At 45.5% G+C, this 19061-nt stretch overlaps 1 protein-coding gene across 5 annotated transcripts in view; it reads right to left on the bottom strand.

Moving 5' to 3' along the window:
* Positions 1 to 19061, bottom strand: part of DNAH9 (dynein axonemal heavy chain 9) — a 285514-nt gene that overhangs the window by 82622 nt on the left and 183831 nt on the right. For 4 of the 5 annotated variants that reach the window (XM_027974876.2, XM_060394831.1, XM_042255676.2 and 1 more), the window contains 4 exons: positions 16990 to 17132; positions 15790 to 15951; positions 15411 to 15644; positions 1627 to 1887 (listed from right to left, as the gene is read on the bottom strand). In XM_027974876.2, the coding sequence (XP_027830677.2) occupies positions 1627 to 1887; positions 15411 to 15644; positions 15790 to 15951; positions 16990 to 17132 (800 nt within the window). Of the gene's footprint in view, positions 1 to 1626; positions 1888 to 9726; positions 10067 to 15410; positions 15645 to 15789; positions 15952 to 16989; positions 17133 to 19061 lie in introns of those variants that run through there. The other variant, XM_060394833.1, reaches the window with a different exon arrangement.

Below are 19061 nucleotides of genomic sequence, written 5' to 3'. Positions count from 1 at the left end.
TCCGTAGGGTCACACGAATTGGACATGACCAAGTGACTCACACTTCAACACCTTTGGTGAGAATGGCTGCTGAGTCCCACCCACTCTGCCTTTAAGGGAAGATGGGGGGCGGGGGGTCACGTGTCCCTTCACATCAAGTCTAGAGAAAGGAGGGCTTTAAGGAGACCACTCAGAGAGCTTAAATGCAACTTGAGTGACACCAGACTGGGGTTCTAACTTACAGAAATCTACAGGGTGCGAATGGCAGGCTAGTCCCCTGGCGGTGGAACTTGGGGGGCGTTTCCTACATGGGTGGCCAACACTCTCAGAGTCCATCTGGAAGAAAGAGGCATAGGTGTCGCCTGTGGAGCAGAGGTGAGTTGCTGGCACGGGCCACCTGGCATGAGCTGTCTGAGACCTTGACCAAATGGGCCCTGTAAAGGGGCAAATGAGTATCTAGACTCTCAGCAGAAAGAGGAACCGGTGGAGAGTCTGCAAAGAGATGACATGAGCTTCCAAGTAAACATCAGCTTGCCTCTGTGATACCAACTCCTGATGACCTGAGTCTGTCTGCCCTGTTTCCATCTTTCTCCCTCAGCCCCTCAGCCACAGTCATCCAAATGGGAAAGAAAGCTAATTGTGAAAACTATAAAAGGAAGAAGTACTGACCACAGGCACCTCTCAACACACAGAGTATCTTTAAAGGAACCAAAATAAAACTCCCAATGAACACATCTCAAGAGTCATGCTTGTTCCACTAAAAGGTCATGCGTATGAGCTGAATTTAGTTGACACACGGTTACATGCTGTCGACAATTGAGTACTTGCCAAGTTTGATTTTGTACATTTTTTTTCTTACTTTGGAGACAACATCTTACTTTAGTCTCATATCTTAAACATTTTCATAGGGCCTTAAGAGGCCTGCATGCATGTGCGTGCTAAGTTGCTTTAGTCATGTCTGACTCTGTGCTACCCCATGGACTGTAGCCTGCCAGGCTCCTCTGTCCATGGGATTCTCCAGGTAAGAACACTGGAGTGGGTTGCCATGCCCAGGAGATCTTCCCAATCCAGGGATCAAACTGAAGTCTCTTTCATGTCCTGCATTGGGCTGGGTTCTTTACCACTAGCGCCAACTGGGAAGCTTTGACCCAAGGTTTGAACCCAGCTCTCCTGCATTAGAGGCAGATTCTTTACCACCTGAGCCACCAGGGAAGCCCGTAAGAGGTCTATGTGTCCTATAGCACAGAAGAAGTAAAATGACCATGGACTGCATAGCCATAAGGTCTCCGGGCTTGCATTCTGAAGACGTGAGTTCAAGTCTGGCTCTAACATTGAGGTCTGTGACTCTGGGCTCTGGCTTTCTCATCAGTGAAGGGAAGAGGCTGGACAGTTGGCCCCTCCTGTCCCGATAAGTTTGGGACTCACATCCCCAGGATTTCACTGGTAGCCTGTGCATCCTGACACATATTCAGCGTATACAAATATCTGCTTGCTCAATGAATAAACCAGTGACAGCTGGTCCCAGCCAAGCCGTCTGGACTGTACCCTTGTGTCCCTCGGAACACCAGCGTGGTGGGCTGCCTTTGGGTCGGAGGAGAGGCTGCTCCTCCCCAGAGGGATGAGCAAGCACGCACACCTTCCTCCTACCTTGTTGAGGGTGTTGAGGGCCGCCTGGGCTGCCGTGAGCGCCGGTTCTGCCTTGGCCAGGTCTTCCTCACAGTCCTTTTGCTTCTGCTGCACCTCCAGCATGATGAGGGCCACCTTCCGCTCCTCCTCATCGGCGATGGCTTTCTCTCTGCTCACCTTGTCCGTCTCCACGCCCACCACCTGAATCAGCTTGTCGGCATCTTCGTTCTTCTGCCTCAGCTCCGCCTCCTGGGTGGCCAGCTTGGCTTTCAGCTCATCCACCTGCAGCAGAGACGTGGCAGGTTCTTTCGGATGGGACCGTGCTGGGGTCTGACCCTGCAGGGCAGGGAAGAACACCAGCTCCCGACGCAAAGGTGCAAAGCTGAGCTCTCAGCTGGGACCAAGCGCCCTGACCTGGGAGAGGAAAGGAACCCTGGCCGCCCTCTTCCTCTCTCCTCTGCAGCAAATGTGGTGGAAGATTCTAAGCAATGGAGGCTGTGACCTTTCTTTCTCCTTGATGCCCAAATGACACAGGTGGCTTCTCAGTGACATTGGTGTCTGCGTCTTGTAAAAACCTCACGGGCCTAACATAACACTTTGCACATAGTAGGGCTTTAATAAGCAACAATTATCCTTTAATTGAATTTGGCCAATCTGGAATGCACTGAGGATTTAGCAAATTATACAAAGTGAGTGTCCACTGGGTATCCTGAAAGATGGAATATATGAACAGACAGTGGCCGGACCATAAAAGCAGAACTCTGACGTAGAACCTACAGCAACCTGCCCAGGAGACCAGCCCATTATCTGCAGCAACCAGCTGAGAAAGCCAGCCTGCCATAAGTCAGACTGAAATGGAACAGGACCCTACGGTCCTTGCCCCCGCAATGTCCTCAGCCTGCCTTTTGTCGGTGGAAAAACTAGCCAAAAAATAAATTTAATCAGAGAAGTGAGAACATGCACAAACAAAGGAAAACAGTTGAGGGAAACCAAGTAATAATAATGTAGTCATTCAACATAGTCAAGAATGTTTGGTTCCTTCTCAAGGGCTACAGATAATATCCTGAGCCGTATCCTGTGTAGATACAGAAACCCCTACCAGGTGAAGAAGTCAGCTATATAATGAGCAGACTGTAGCCGTGACATAAGCTTCCATAATTCTGAGAACTGGCCTCAAGGGAATGGGAACGAATTGACCTTGGAATTGAAGATGAACTGTACCTAAGAAAGATGACGCTGGTCACACCAGTGATGACCAATTTCAAGTTGACTGTCAGAGCTGCGCTGTTTCTGCATGTAGCCCTCTTCCTCAGTCTACAAAAGCTCTTGCCCACTGACTATTACTGGGTGGGGGAGTCAGCCTTTGGACAGATATCCGCTCTCCTCCGCAGCTGCTAGCATTCAAATTAAGCAAATTTTCCTTTCCACCAACCTGGCCTCTTTATTGGCTTTTGAGCAGCGAGCAACTGGACCTTGGTTTGGAAACAAGTCTACTGTCTTAAGTAACAGTCCATGAAGACAGGCAATAACCTCTATAAGAATCAGTTCAAAATGGCCAGGACTTGATTAATAAATAACAACTTTCTTAATTTTATCCCAATGAAGGACCAGAAATGAGAGAAATTCAAATACCCACCCCTAAACAAGATGCCCAGCTTCTGATCTGCCCTCCTCTGCTCCCCAGCGGCTAGCAGCCTCCATCTGGGAATGCCTTTCTTCCATCTATTTTAGCTTTCCCATTCCTCCACCTGCTTTTGTCTCTTGTTGTTGCTCAGTCGCTAAATCATGTCTGACTCTTTGTGACCCCGTGGACTGTAGCCAGCCAGGCTCCATGGGATTTCCCAGGCAAGAATACCGGAGTGGGTTGCCATTTCCTTCTCCAGGGGATCTTCCCGACCCAGGGATCAAACTTGTGTCTCCTGCATTGTCAGGCAGGTTCTTTACTGCTGAGCCACCAGGGAAACCTGTTAATGTCTCTACCAAAGCTCAAATGATGGTGGCTGACTGCTTTGCTAGAGTGAGCTCTGAATAAAGAGCCTTTGCTTGTCCTCATTTAGTTGGACTTCATCTATTCCCACAATCCTTTCGAGAAGTAGATGAGCAGGTTGAAGTGGAACAGCATGGATTCCGATGGTCCAGACCAGCTGCGTTCTCTGCCCACCTCTATGTTCATGTGCATCTGGGGACAATGTTGGAGTGGTGGGGAATACTGGCTTCTAGGAATCCTTCTATGTTCCCAATCAGGTGGGAAGAGGTGAATGGCTTTCTATGTGCTCAGTAGGGGGTGATGGTTCTCACAATGTGGTCCTCGGATCCCAGAAGGTGGTACCCAGCATCAGCACCACCTGGGAAATGCAAAGTTTGGGGCTTCCCCAGTGGTCCAGTGGTTAAGAACCCAGCTGTCAAAGCATGGGACACGGGTTCCATCCCTGGTCCAGGAAGAGCCCACATGCTGTGGAGCCACTAAACCTGTGTGCCGCAACTACAGAGCCCATGTGTCCTGGAGCCTGTGCTTTGCAACGAGAAGCTACTGCAATGAGAAGCCTGCTCACTGCAGCTAGAGAAAGCCCACATGCAGTAATGAAGACACAGTACAGCCAATAAATAAAATAAATAAATAAATAAAATCTTAAAGCAGAAAAAAAAAAAAAAGGAATCAAGTTCTCTGGTCCACTCTGGACCTACTGAATTAGAAATTCTGGTGCTGGGGCCCTGCAATCTGTGTTTTAATAGGTCCTCTGGGTGAATCTGATGCCCGCCTAGGTTTGAGAATCACTAGCCTAACTCAAGGCCTGTTTATGTTCAAAGAGAAGACTCAGATCTATTTATTTCTGGAAAGTAAAAAAAAAAGTCAACTGTATTTGCAACACAGTGCATAAACTTTACATTCCAAGATGACCTCTTGTCTCTCATTTTTCTGAAGTCTATTTCACGCAACCACCAAAGATTACTTCAGAGCTCCTAGAACATGTCAAAGAGATTCAAATGCTTTATGCTGCAAAAATAAAACGGGGGCTTAGACGTTGCCGATAATTCCCTTTTCGTGGCAGATCAAAAGAAAAGAAAATGAAGGCAGAAGAAAAAAAGAATGTGCTTTAATTTTGTGTATTCATAGAAATCGGAGACTTTGCTTAACCTCAGATGGAGGCCTGCTCCCTAGAACGGGTCTTGTATTCTTGTGTTGAAAGGTTAATCCCTTTCCATCTCCCATTGTTCAGCTGCAGAGTAATTTCTACAAGGACAAAGATGCAATTGTAAATCAAAATGATTGAACCACATAATCACTCCAGTCAGCAAACACACCAGTAACTTTGTGTTCCTTTCCAAATCTTGGGAGATTCAAGAAAATTGAAGTGGGGTTTTTTTGTTGTTGTTACTGTTGTTTGTTTTATGGATTGCAGATTTGCCTTATGACCTCAGGCCCTGGGTAAGTAATCAGCAGTGCTGTGGATGGAAGCTTTATAACTCTTAAGCTGTGACATGGAGTGACACGAGGGGCCAGCCAGTCAGAAGCAGGCTGTAACTGCTCACTCAGTCGCGTCCAGCTCTTTGAGACCCCATGGACTGTAGCCCACCAGGCTCCTCTGTCTGTGGGGTTTCCCAGGCAAGAATACTGGAGTGGGTGGCCATTTTCTCCTCCAGGGGATCTTCCTGACCCAGGGACTGAACCCACGTCTCCTGTGTCTCCTGCACTGGCAGGCAGATTCCTTACCACTGAGCCACCTGGGAAGCTCATCAGAAGTAGGCTACAGACAAGGCAGAACCCAGGGTCATTTTATGGCTCTTCTTCAGTAGAACAGGACATTGAAAGAAGTGACTTGAACATTTTCTCTTCCCTCTCCCCTTTATTCAAAGCATTCAGGCTCCACTCTGGGTTTCTTGCCACCTAGACACTCCCACACTTGGATAGGAAGATTAAGAGGGGAGGTGCTGCCAACACTGATGAGACCCTCTCCCCATGAGTATCAACCATACATGCTGACTCTGGGAGGTGGGGGGACGCTGACTGAGTCCAGCAAGAGTAAGATGGTGGTGGGGGACCCTCCCTTCTTCAGAGGCCAGGCATATGATGTTCAGAGAGAGGTCCCCAGAGCTCCAGAAGATGGAGAAGGAATTCAGAATAATCAGTCACAAATAACACTCCATCGGAAGTTGGAGGCCTAGAGATAGCTTCCTTCTTGACTCAGAATCCATGGAGTCACCAAACACTTTCTTTCTTTTTTTTATCAAAATGAAAATTTAATGGTTTACATAACTTAATTCTGGGGCTATACTGGCTTCCGATACAGCTTCACCCCAGAACACAAATGACATCATGTCTCTCAACATTGCATAAAGTGGATACATTTTTGGTCAGTGACTCCTGTCGGGATGGCAAGATGATGGCCAAGAACTTGGGATTATATTCTCATACCTCCGACCGCAGAAAGTAAAGGAAGAAAAGAATCTTAGAATTAGTATCAGGATGCCTGAGTCAATCACTTGAGGTCATGGGTCCATACCTGAAAGGTACTCAAGACCAAATGTCCCTGAGACCTATGCCTACGTTACAAACCCAATCCTAGAGCCAGGGATGAAGTCGAAACTTCCAGCAGTTTCTGATATGAATTTGGACTTCAAGCAGGCTTTCCTCTTCGATACAGATGTTTTCTGTCTAGAGTAGACATCTGTTAGGTATGCCTGCCTAACAATAACAATGTTATAACAACTAATAATAATATAAAAACTACGTTCTGGTAACACAACTTGGTTTTCTTTTAGAGACCTTGCCTTTGTAAGTCCTTGTATTTTGGGTGGGGCTGACTTCGATGGTTGTCATGCATCCTGGCTTGGCCAATGCAAGTGTCCACGTTATAGATTGGCTCAATATAGGCAAACCAAAGCTCCCAAAAGCTCTCAGAGCCAGCCCAGGATAAGAAGGAAAGCAAGGACTTCCCTGACAGTCCAGTGGTTAAGAATCCACCTTCCAATGCAGGGGACAAGGGTTCAATCCCTGGTCAGGGAACTAAGACCCCACATGCCTCTGAGAAACTAAGCCAGCCCACCCCAACTAGAGAAGCCTGAGAGCTGTAACGAACACCCAGAGCAGGCAAAAAGCACAATAAATAAGGAGCAAAGCAGACAGAATGCTTGTCTGAGGTTTCAGAGCCACGGGGGTTGCCTGCCTGAACAAGGACTTCTAGTGAATATCTAACTCCAGTTCTATCCATGTTAAATCCTATCCCGCACTTTTCAGGGATATAAATTCATCCACTCCTTTTTATTTCGTTTTCTCTAATCAACTACAGTTGGATTTTGGTTAGTTGTCATCAAAAGGGTTCTGATAAACATCTAATGTAATCTTAAAATTTTCTTTCCTATTCTCCCTCCCTCCCCTCCTTCACTTTCCACTTTTTCACTTTTTTTTTCTTCTCATTGGGTGAATTTGAGTTAGTTTTCTTTTTCACTTGCAAACAAAAACGTCTTGACAAATACATCATCATAAATTTTAACTGTCAACTCCAGGTGACTTGAGGTTATTTTAAACCCCAGGATAAACTGAATTTAAAAGTTTCCAGGTCATACATATACATGTATTCATTCTCCCCCAAACTCCCCTCTCATCCAGGCTGCCACATAACATTGAGCAGAGTTCCCTGTGCTAGACAGTAGGTCCTTGTTGGTTATCCATTTTAAATATAGCTGTGTGTACATGACCATCCGAAACTCCCTAACTATCCTTTCCCCCTATCCTTCATGCTGGCAACTGGCTGGGTCTCTTCATTGTTCACCTAAAACTATCACATGTTGTTAATCAAGTATACTGTAATATAAAATAAGTTAAATAAAACATTTTTAAAAAATAAAGGTTTCCAGGTTGATAGATTTGTGGATTAAATCCAACAGTCCCTTTTTCTCATGATCACACCTGAGTTAAACACAGAATTGAGGTTGATAGTGAGAGGAGTGAGACCCCAGGCAAGATGGGGGGACTCTCATTGTGTCAAGACAGGGAACTGACTGCCCTCCAAAGACTGAGTTTTTTAACATGATATGACCAACTCAACCTGAAATGCAAGGTTAAGAGGTTTTTACTCTTAAAGGAAAAAAGATGGATCCAGGGCCAAGTTAAATTCAGCTACTGAAAAACAAAGTTGTATTCTGACTAGCTAAGTCAAAGCATGAAATTTTAAGCCTAAAGTCTGTTTAACTTTAGGTTGCCACCCAACTGTTAATTATTGTCATTACTACTACTTCTAATACTACTTGTTGCTGTTGAGTCATTAAGTTGTGTCTGACTCTTTGGAACTGCATGCACTGTAGTCCACCAGGTTCCTATGACCAAGGAGCTTTTCAGGCAAGAATCCTGGAATTGGTTGCAATTTCCTTCTCCAGGGGATCCTCTTGGCCCAAGGGTTGAACTGTCTCCCACATTGGCAGGTGGGTTCTTTCCACTGAGTCACCTGGGAAGCAACTGCTAAACAAATCTGGAAATCTGTCTGAGCCCAAGCTGTGAGATCCATTTAGCTTACTCCTACCAGATTATGTGCACCACAAGCTGTAATAATCAAGCAGAAGATACTACAGAATATATTAATAATTCAAGTCATCATTCTTTTACCAAGATTATGGTGATATATACTTCAGTCCTTTTCTATCAGAGGAATAGTTCCAGATGAAGGGTTTATATCAAAGTTAGGCACCTCAGATCATTCCATTCAAAAGACCCATTCTCCATCCCCTCTCTGAGCTTGTAGGTGATTTTTGAACCTGTTCATTCATTTGCCTGTCTATTAATCTACTTATCTATCGTCTACTTAGCTATTCATATATAGATCACCTACTATGTGCCAATAAATCTTGATTTCTACCCTTGAAGGACTAATAGCAGTATTTCACAATGTATGCAAGAGAATAAATGTAAGAATGAATTGATGACAGTGTAAATCAACCATACTTCAATTTTTTAAAAAAGGATGAATAATTCAAGGGACATAGAGAAGAGAATGTACACTGCTCAGAGCTTAGAGAGGGCTTGTGGGCAGGGGGGTAGGAAACTTTTTTAGGTCCTGACAGTGATAAGTTGACAAGGTAGGGACATATGTGAAGACACAGAGATGTGAACAAGCCGTGGAGAGAGAGAGAACTATTTGGGGAGAACTTCAAATAGTGCTGTTGGACTTCAGGGTGCAGTGTGATCAAAAAGAGGAAGAAGTGAATGGAGCTATACGCAATTTTAAAAGTTTCGGAGAAGTTTAGAGAATCTGAATGGCAATGTCCAAGATCATTAAGGCTTCTTCAAGCGAATACACAGACTTGAGGTTTGAACGAAGATCACTTCTCTTGCATACGTGGTGAAATACTGCTATTAGTCCTAAGAGCAGGAGACAGGTGGGTCTGAAGCTGCGCTGTCCAGTTGGGCAGCCACCAGCCACACGTGGTTAATAAGCACTTAAAACGTACTTTACAATATAGTGTTCTACTTGGTCTCTCTGCGTAGTCTCCCCGACTGTATTCTGGCAGCATTCCAGGCAGAAAGCATTTAAAACATGGCTTGTCTCAACTGAGATGCCCTGTAAAATCATTTTACACTCCTGATAGCAATGTATACGGATTTCAATTTGTTCATATCTTCTCCAATACCTATTATTGTGTAATCGTATACATGAGCTTTTAAAGCCTTATAGAAAAACAGGGAAAATATTTTATGAGCAACGTTTTTAAACAACATTTTTCTTACATTGATTACATGTTGAAATGATAATATTTTGAATATACTGGGTTAAATAAAGTGCTATGAAATTATGTGATGTTATATACTATTAAAATATGTGATTAAAATAAAATCCACTTCTTTCATAGTTTTTTTGATGCAGCTACTAGAAAATTCAAATTTGGACTTCTTTGGGGGGCTGTATTGCACAGCTTGTGGGATCTCAGTTCCCCAACCAGGAGTTGAACCCTGGGCCCACTGAGTCTTAACCACTGGACCATCAGGGAATTCCCTAGAAAATTTAGATTTGCGACTATGACTTGCAGGCTATTTCTATTGGGTAGTGCTGGTAGAGAGTGCTGCCAGAATACAGTTAGGGAGACTAGGTAGAATGTTATTAATTCATTAAACAAATATTTATTGAATACCTGCTCCATCCAGGCACTGTTTTTGGTGCTTGGAATACATCAGCAAACAAGAGACAAGGATCCCTTTTCTCATAGAGCTTGAATCCAACAGGTGGAGATAAACAGCAAAACATAAACATAAGTAAATTGTATAATATGTCGTTGCTGTTGTTTAGTCACTAAGTTGTATCTGACTCTTTGTGACCCCATAGACTGCAGCCTGCCAGGCTCCTCTTTCCACAATTTCCCAGGTCAGAATCCTGCCATTTCCTTCTCCAGGGGATCCTCCTGACCCAGGGATCAAGTCCGTGTCTCCTGCACTGGCAGGCAGATTCTTTACCGCTGAGCCACCAGGGAAGTCCATATAACATGTTTGTTGCTCTTTAGTCGCTCAGTTGTGTCTGTTTCTTTGCGACCCCATGGACTCTGACCCACCAGGCTTCTCTGTCCATGGGAGTTCCCAGGCAAGATACTGGAGTGGGTTGCCGTTTGGGTAAATCCTATGGGGGAAAGATACAACAGAGCAGAATAAGGGGCTCAGGAATGGTGTGGGGGCTGCAATTTTAAATGAGGTCACAGGGTGGGACTCCTTGAGATGGTGACACTGAAATAAAGAATTGAAGCAGATGAGAGAGGAAGCCTTGGGGATGTCAGAGGGAAGAGCAATTCCAGGGAGGGGAACAGCTGGTACAACGGCCTGGAGTGTCTGAGGAAAGGACAGAGACGCAGTGAGGTTTAAGGGGGCATGCCGCGGGGACGGGGCAGTAGGAGATGAGATCTCAGAGTTAACAGGACAGGGCTGGGAAGGAGACTCAGTGTAATGAGGGAAGTAGGGGCTATTTCAGGCGGTGGAGCGAAAAAGTGACATATCTCTGCTTTGAACTGATCGCTCGGGGACTTCCCTGGTGGTCCAGTGGTTGAGAATCTGTCTGCTAATTCAGGTGACACAGGTTCGATCCCTGGTCTAGGAAGATTCCACATGCTGCAGGGCAACTAAGCCAAGGAGCCACAACTAACGAGCATGTGTTCTAGAGCCTCGGAGCTGCAGCTACTGAGCCTGCACACCTGAGAGCCCGTGTTCTGCGATAAGAGAAGACACCGCAACGAGCAGCCAAAGCACCCCAACTAGAGAGTCGCCCCTACTCACTACTCACTCGTTAGAGAAAGCGCGCATGCAGCAATGAAGACCCCCAAATGCATAGACAAATAAACAAATCAATCACTCTGGCTGCTCAGTTGATGGCAGACTATTGGAGGGAAGCAGACAACTAGTGAACGGGTATTGTGGCTACCCAGGAGAAAAGGTGTCAGGGGCTCAGATCAGGGTGGTAGCAAGAGGTGCAAGGCCATGGCATTCTGGGCATCTTTGCAGCTAGAGCCAACGTGATTTTCTGATGCACCAGGTGTGGATAGTGAGAGAAAGAGAGAGATGAGCAGGGTCGGGGGTGACTTTGAAGGTTTTGGCTGAGACGAGAGGATATGGGTGAAGTGGGCTTGGGGTGGGTAAGAGACTTGAAGGTTCAGTTTATTGAAATAATCCAGGTAAGAAGTGTCTAGATAGGGGACACAGCGAAAGGCATGCCCTTGAGAGGTGCTTGGAAAACCTGTAGAAGCTGTTAAGGCTTAAATGTGGGCAGTGAGGGAAGAGGAGGTGTATAAAATAACATTGCAGTTTCTGGGCTAGGTAACTGGGTAGATAGACATATTATTCATTGAAGCAGAGAAAACAGAAGGAGAAGAAACAAACATGGGGAGGACAGGGAAGGATGCCAGGACATGGGAGGACTCTCCACTGATGGTAGGCAGAGAGCTGGATTCACCTAATGGGATAATCAGGCCTCTTCATATTAAAGAGACTGCTTAAAGAAGGAGAACAGACTGTCTTCATTGTCTGCTCAGACACCCAGGCTTGGTACAAGATGGAACACTGGGTGCTGCTCTGTGAACGTCCCACTGATGGTTCCCCAGCAGTGGTCCTTTGTGTAGACTGATCAGCAATTCCCGGAGGAGAGATGGGTGTTTTGCAGAGCAGGGGTGAGTGGGGATACAGGATGTTCTGAGGGCACTGTAGGTGGGGCGGGGGGAGACAGGAAGAGGAAGAGGTGAGAGATGGCAAAACAAATCCGGTAGTACGGCATCCTGGGAGTCTATCTTACTCTGGTTTCTAGAGGCTCCGAGATGGAGAGAATAAGAAAGTGACTGGGGTGAGACGACTGCAACAAAGGTATGACCAAGTAAGCTGCCGGGGACTCTGTGTACCCCAAGCTGCTTTGAACTGTAGCTCTAAGAAGGAGTTTTGGTTCCAAGAACACTAGCAGAAAGAGAGCAGCATTGCAGATAATTGTCACACAACATTTGTTGACAAACACTGAGTTCGATAGATCTCATCATGCCTGGAGGTAAACAAAGGGGTAAGAAGGGCTTTACATAAATACAGAACAAAGGAAGGAACAGCATCTAGAAGACTAAGGGGAACAACGCAACTGAAAAACGACCTGTGACTGGAGTTAGAGAAGCCATCAAGAGAGCTGTTTGGCACCATCAGTAGAATGGTTCCTGTGATATGCGGTTGCAGAAAAATAGGCTGAAATACAAAAGCAGTGTTAGAAAGGGAAAAAGATGAGATGAGGGGATACTGTGGGGATACTGAAAATGTAATAGCATAATTAAAGTATTTGCTGGAGGCATAAGAAGCAGAAGCAATATTGCCCATAATTCGATTAGTATCATTGAGGATAAACTTCCTAGAATGTAGAGGGAAAGGCCAAAGGGAAGGAAACCAATGAGGGAGAAGACAATAGGCATGAAGTGCAAAGAACCCTTCCAGTTCATCACTCCTCCTGCAGGAAAGGCCCAACCAAATGAGCAAAACCTCATCATAGGAGGAAAACTTCCTGAGCGGAAAAATCCTATGTGTATAGATTGCAAGGGCTGACTGCATCTCACTGAATAAACTGCAATCCTTTAGATGTATTATGTATATGAATTGAGAAAGTGAAGTGGAAGGCTTCCTGGTGGCTCAGTGGGTAAGAATCCACCTGAAAATGCAGGGGACACAAGTTTGATCCCTGGTCTGGGAAGATCTCACGTGCCTTGGAGCAACTAAGTCCGTGCGACGCAACTACGGAGCCTGTGCTCTGGAGCCCTCGCTCTGCAACAAGAGAAGCCACGCAATGAGAAGCCCAGGCATCACAACTAGAGAAAGCCTGTGCACAGCAAAGAAAACCCAGTGCAACCAAAAATAAATAGATAAATAAGTACAAATTTTAAAAATAAAAATTAAAAAGTTAAAAAAAATTAAGAAAAGAAAAAAAAAAGTGGAGAAAAAGGACGAGTCAGGAGGAAGTTCTACAGAGCTATTCCGAAGGCAGAGTTCTAAAAAAAAAAGACAGTAAATGAAAGGCTCAGAAATCTGCAAAAACATGCCCTGCTCAAGAATTAAACTGATTACAATGCTAGTTTAATTGTGAAAATGCATGGAATTCCACCACCTTAATGACAGGCCAGGTCTGCTGCTGGTAAACAGAGAACAAGGAAGGGCCATCAAGGGCCCAGCAGTATCTGATGGGTATTAGCAGGGCAGAGGAGGTGCCAGAGTTGTCCACAGTTCTCCAGTGGTAAACTAACTGAAATGGACTTGTTCCATTTGGAAGAGTAAGTAGAAAAATAAAACAAGGACAGGACGACAGGGGCCTTCTTCTGAGGTATAACCACTTAGGAGCATAGAGGAAAATGCATGACATTAGACAGCGTTTGTTTAAGAAATTCGGTTCCAAAGGCTCTTTGATAGATAACATCGTAAGGTGCAAGAAACCAAAGAAAATTGGCCTAACCCTGCAACCACTGCTCCCAGCCATTCAACTCTTTGGATTTTGAAGACGAAGAGACTGTGGGTAGGAGACTAAAAGAAAGTAGAGGAAAATGAACATGTGATAAAGAAAAAAAAAGGGAGTATTTCCAAGGATTTTGGTATCCGTGAGAGGGAACCTCCCAAACTGAAGCTGAGGGTGTGCACTTCCAGCAAGAGTGAGCTCAGCCCAGGCTCGTGGTGAGGCAGGAAAGACAGGACCAGGCATTTAGGCAGAGTCAATGTCACCTGGAAAAGACTCTTGAGAGTCCCTCGGGCTGCAATGAGATCAAGCCAGTCAATCCTAAAGGAAATCAACCCTGAATACTCACTGGAAGGACTGATGCTGAAGCTGAAACTCCAACACTTTGGTGACCTGATGTGAAGAACCAGCTCATTGGAAAAGACCCTGATGCTGGGAAAGATTGAGGGCAGGAGGAGAAGGGGATGGCAGAGGATGAGATGGTTGGATGGCAGCAGTGACTCAACGGACATGAGTCTGAGCAAACTCCGGGAGATAGTGAAGGACAGGGAAGCCTGGTGTGCTGCAGTCCATGGGGCTGCAAAGAGTGAACAAAACGTCACCTCTTTGTTTTGCTTTTAATGAGGCCATGATGCTTGGAGGAGTGGCATCTAAAACAGAAACCTTGGAGCCTCTGAGCAAGGAAATCAACCATGAAAACTGTGGAAAACATGCAAATAAAAATGTAGGACAGGAGTAAAGAAGCAGACATAGAGAATGGATTTTTGGGCACAGTGGGGGAAGGAGAGTCTGGGACGAATTGAGAGAGTAGCACTGGCCTGTATCCACTATCACGTATAAAACAGACAGCTCGTGGGAAGCTGCTGTCTAGCTCAGGGGGCTCAGTTTGATGCTCTGTGATGATCTGAGGGCTGGGATGGGGGCTGGAGTGGGAGGGAAGTTCAGGAAGGAGGAGGTATATGCATACATGCAGCTGATTCACAGCACTGTACAGCAAGAACTAACACAACATTGTAAAGCAATTATATTCCAATAAAAACACACACAGGTTGCTGATGACCCTGTACGACCTTCTATGTGTGGTGCTTGACGGGTACGTAGAACTGAAGGGAAAACATCTCTTTGAATGCAGGCATAGTGACGTCAGGAAATGAATGGACAGGACCATAGTAGCTGATGCCACCTGGTGCAATCCAGGCCACTCCTCGACCTTCCCCCAACGACTGTTCCACCCCTAATCAGAAAGACCCCACTTAGTCAAAGGGCTAAAAATAAAATAAAAGGGGGATCAACAAACCCTGTGGTGTACCCCTCACTCTGAGCATGCCTGAACTCTTCTTTGAGTAACTTCTGCTTCTGCCCTGAACAAACTGCTTCTTTGTTCTCTTTGCTCCTCAGTGTGTGTATGTGTTTTGCCTTTGTGTTCCTCGACCAGATTCTTTTGGATGAGTTGAACAAGAGTCTGGGGCTTCCCAGGTGGTGCTAGTGGTAAAGAACCCGCTTGCCAATGCAGGAGACATAAGAGACACAGGTTCGATCCCTGGGTCAGGAAGATCCCCTGGAGGAGGGCATAGCAACCCACTCTCCAGTATTCTTGCCTGGAGAATCCCATGGACAGAGGAGCCTGGCAGGCTACAGTCCATAGGGTCGCAAAGAGTCAGACACGACTGAAGAGACGTAGCACACAGCACAGAACAAGAGCTTGGACTTCTGATAAAGCTTTTCAGGCACCACAGGCACTGTTCTGATGACACTGGGGCCTCTGGAGAACCATGCTTGGTGTTCAGAGTGTGACTCTCCGTTCTCTGGGAAGGGGCTGCCCTTCCCTCCCTCCGAGCCCGCTGTGGACAGGAGGACTGGAAGGATGCTGCTTACCTGGGCAGAGGTGCTGTGGAGCTTCAGCAACCCGTTCTCTAGCCGCTCCATCTTGGACCTGAGCTCCCTCCCGTTCCTGCGCAGCAGGCTCTGGTAGAGTCTGATGAACTCCAGGAATGATTTGGGTGTTGTGTAGTTGTAGCGCTGCTCGTTGCTCAGATAAGACTGGGAGGTGCGGTTGACACTTGTGTGAACGAAAGCCATGAACTTGCTAACTGATGGCTTGACTGTGGTCTAGAATCAAATGGCAGGAAATAAAGAGGTCACCTGGCCATGCCGACGGCAGGTGACTGCCCACTGGGCTCAGTGGGCCGGACAGGGGACTCCTCGCTCCCTGAGGTGGAGCGGAGCATGAGGGGTGTCTCCTCTGCTCTCTCACCTCAATGCCTTCTGTGTTCTGCAGGAAGCGGAGGCTGACGGACTCCAGGGCCTGCTTCGGCCACTCGTGGAACCAGTTGATGGCCGTGCAGTTCACGATGGCGGGGAACTTCCTGCTGCGGACCCTCAGCTTGGGCCCCACCGGGGAGAAGCAGAGAGTCACCTGAGAAGGCAGAAAGATGGGGAGAAGCCAGAAGGTACTTAGAGAGAGATCCACACAGCCTTGGATTCTTTATTTCTCAGGACATTGGGAGGCATATCAACAGAGACAATATCTGTAAACTCTTAGCCAGCCTTTCTAGCCAAGGGATTAGGAACGTTGCGACTCAGCAATCCCCATTCCTGGGCACATAACCTGAGCAAATCGTAATTGAAAAAGACACATGCACTCCAGTATTCACTGAAGCAATATTTATAACAGCCAGGACGTGGAAGCAACCTAGACATCCATCAGCAGATGAACGGATAAAGAAGATGCGCTACACATATACGATGGGATGTTGCTCAGCCGTAAAAAAGGAAACTGAGTCATTTGTAGCGATGTGGATGGACCTACTAGAGTCTGTCATACAGAGTGAAGTAAGTCAGAAAGAGAAAAACCAATATTGTGTATTAAAGCATATACGTGGGATCTAAAAAAATGGTACTGGTGAGCCTGTTTTCGGGGCAGGAGGAGAGATGCAGACGTAGAGAACGGACACATGGAGCCAGCAGGGGAAGGAGAGGAGGGGACAGAGCGCGGGAGCAGCACCGATACACACCCACACCATGCATAAAACGCAGAGCTGCGGGGAGCTGCTGTCCAGCACGGGGAGCTCAGCTCTGCGCTGCGATGATCTGAGGGCTGCGATGGGGGGTGGAGTGGGAGGGACGCTCAAGAAGGAGGAGGTATACGTAGACATACAGTTGATTCACTTCATTGTGCAGCAGGGACTAACAGGACATTGTAACGCAATTACACTCCAATCTAACATTCTTTAGCAGAAAAGGAATGCTGGGACTGCAGGAGGCAGGTTGCTGCCCTTGAAGCGGCAGGTGAGAAAAGTGTCCTCGCACAGGTGCTCGGGATCAGAAGGGAACTGCAACCTCCCCACCCCCAACTCCCAAAGTGGCCAATAAGGACTGCTGTGTCCAGCATGTCTGCAGAGGCTCCTGGGAGTCATCTCTTGTCCTCTGCACCCTGAGCAGCTGACCCTCGTACCTTCAGCTGCCGTCGGACTCGCTCTATGAAAAACTTCCAGCAATTTTCTCTATTGTCAACCAGACCTTGGCTCTTGACCTCATTTCTCACGTTGCTTATGATGTTTTCGACCTCATCGTCAGAGTAGAGATCTGGGATCTCTCCTAGGAAGAGTCGGAGCACAGATGCCTAATTATTATTATTATTATTATTTTTTACTGGGTTGGCTAAGTTCTGAGAAGTAGATAAACTAGTGTTATTAGTGAGGCAGTATATAATTGGACAAATATTTTTAAAGAATCTGAACTTAATATATAAAGATAAATGTATGATGATCAATTAGAAATGCAGGTAGAATTGTTTCAATTAGAATTTCAATCAATTAGAAATGTTTATCTTTGAAATGCAAGGATGGTTAAATATTAGAAAAATCTGTGAGAATAATTTACTGCATTAACGGATTAAAGAAGTAAAATAATACAATCATCAAAAAAGTTGCACAAAATTTCTGAAAACTTAGTTTGTTAGCAAACTATAAATAAATGAGATTTCTTTTAACCAGATCATAGGTATCTATAGCAGAACCAAAGCAAACATCACATCTGTCTACTAGTGAAATACTAAAATATTCTTTTTTGAATCAAGAACAAGACAGGAGGACTTCCCTGGTAGTCCAGTGATTAAGACTCTGCGATTGCAAAATAGGGGGCCCAGGCTTGATCCTTGGTCAGAGAACTAAGATTCCACATGCCATTCAGTGCAGTAAATAAATAAATTCTCACTATAGTCCTATAAAGTAGATAGTTTAAAAAAAGAGAAAACAAGACAAGCATGATTGCTCTTCATGTTTTCTCATCAACATTATACAAAGGTCCTAAGTTTTGTCTTCTTGGGCTCCAAAATCACTGCAGATGGGGACTGTAGCCATGAAATCAAAAGACACTTGCCCTTGGAAGAAAAGCCATGACAAACCTAGACAGTGTATTAAAACACAGAGACCTTACTTTGCCCACAAAGGTCCGTATAGTCAAAGCTATGGTTTTTCTAGTAGTCATCTCTGGATGTGAGAGTTGGACCATAAAGAAGGTTGAATGCTGAAGAATTGATGCTTTCGAACTGTGGTGTTGGAGAAGACTCTTGAGAGCCCCTTGGACTGCAAGGAGAGCCAGCCAGTCCATCCCAAAGGAAATCAATCCTGAATATTCATTGGAAGGACTGATGCTGAAGCTGAAACTCCAGTACTCTGGCTACCTGATGCAAAGAGCCGACTCATTAGAAAAGACCCTGATACTGGGAAGGATTGAGGGCAAGAGGAGAAGGGGGCGATACAGGATGAGATGGTTGGATGGCATCATGGATTCAATGGACATGAGTTTGACATGGTGAAGGACAGGGAAGCCTGGCATGCTGCAGTCCCTGGGATCACAAAGAGTAGAACACGACTGAGCAACTGAACATCAAAGGCTAAAAGTCAAGGAAAACAGATACACTGTATACAGATAGTTAAGGAAACAATAAAGATATTATCATCAAAATCTAAGTTTCCATATAGAAAAGCGAAGAGACTAATCACATAACAGAACTCATTAGTGAATTAAACAAAAGCTTGCTGGATACAAAATCAACTTTGGAAATAAAACAGCACTTCTGTGCTTTAGCATATAAAAAAGAGTTACTTTAAAAGTTACTTTAGAATATCAACAACAATCATAAGACAGGCAATAATAAATGAATAAGATATGCAAAATCTTGATGTGAAAACTGTAACATACTACTAAAGGGCATAAATAAAACCTGAAACAAATGTAGTGTTCATGAGTGGATGACTCTGTATTACCAATATCCTGAAGATGCAATTCCAAAATAAATAAGTGGGTTTCTTTTACAATCCTGACAATCAAATTCTAAAATTTATACGGAAGAGCAAAGGGTAAAGAGTGGCAAAGATAACTGTGAAGAACAGGATGGAGGGATTTATTTGTTCTATCAGAAGTTGTTTCCTTATAAAGCTATGTTAAGGCTTCCCTGGTGACTCAGCAGTAAAGACTGCCTGCAACGCAGGAGACCCAGGTTTGATCCCTGGATTGGGAAGA

This window comes from Ovis aries, chromosome 11 (assembly GCF_016772045.2).
Source record: "Ovis aries strain OAR_USU_Benz2616 breed Rambouillet chromosome 11, ARS-UI_Ramb_v3.0, whole genome shotgun sequence".
NCBI classification, from domain to species: Eukaryota; Metazoa; Chordata; class Mammalia; order Artiodactyla; family Bovidae; genus Ovis; species Ovis aries.
This window is presented reverse-complemented; position numbering and strand designations above follow the sequence as displayed.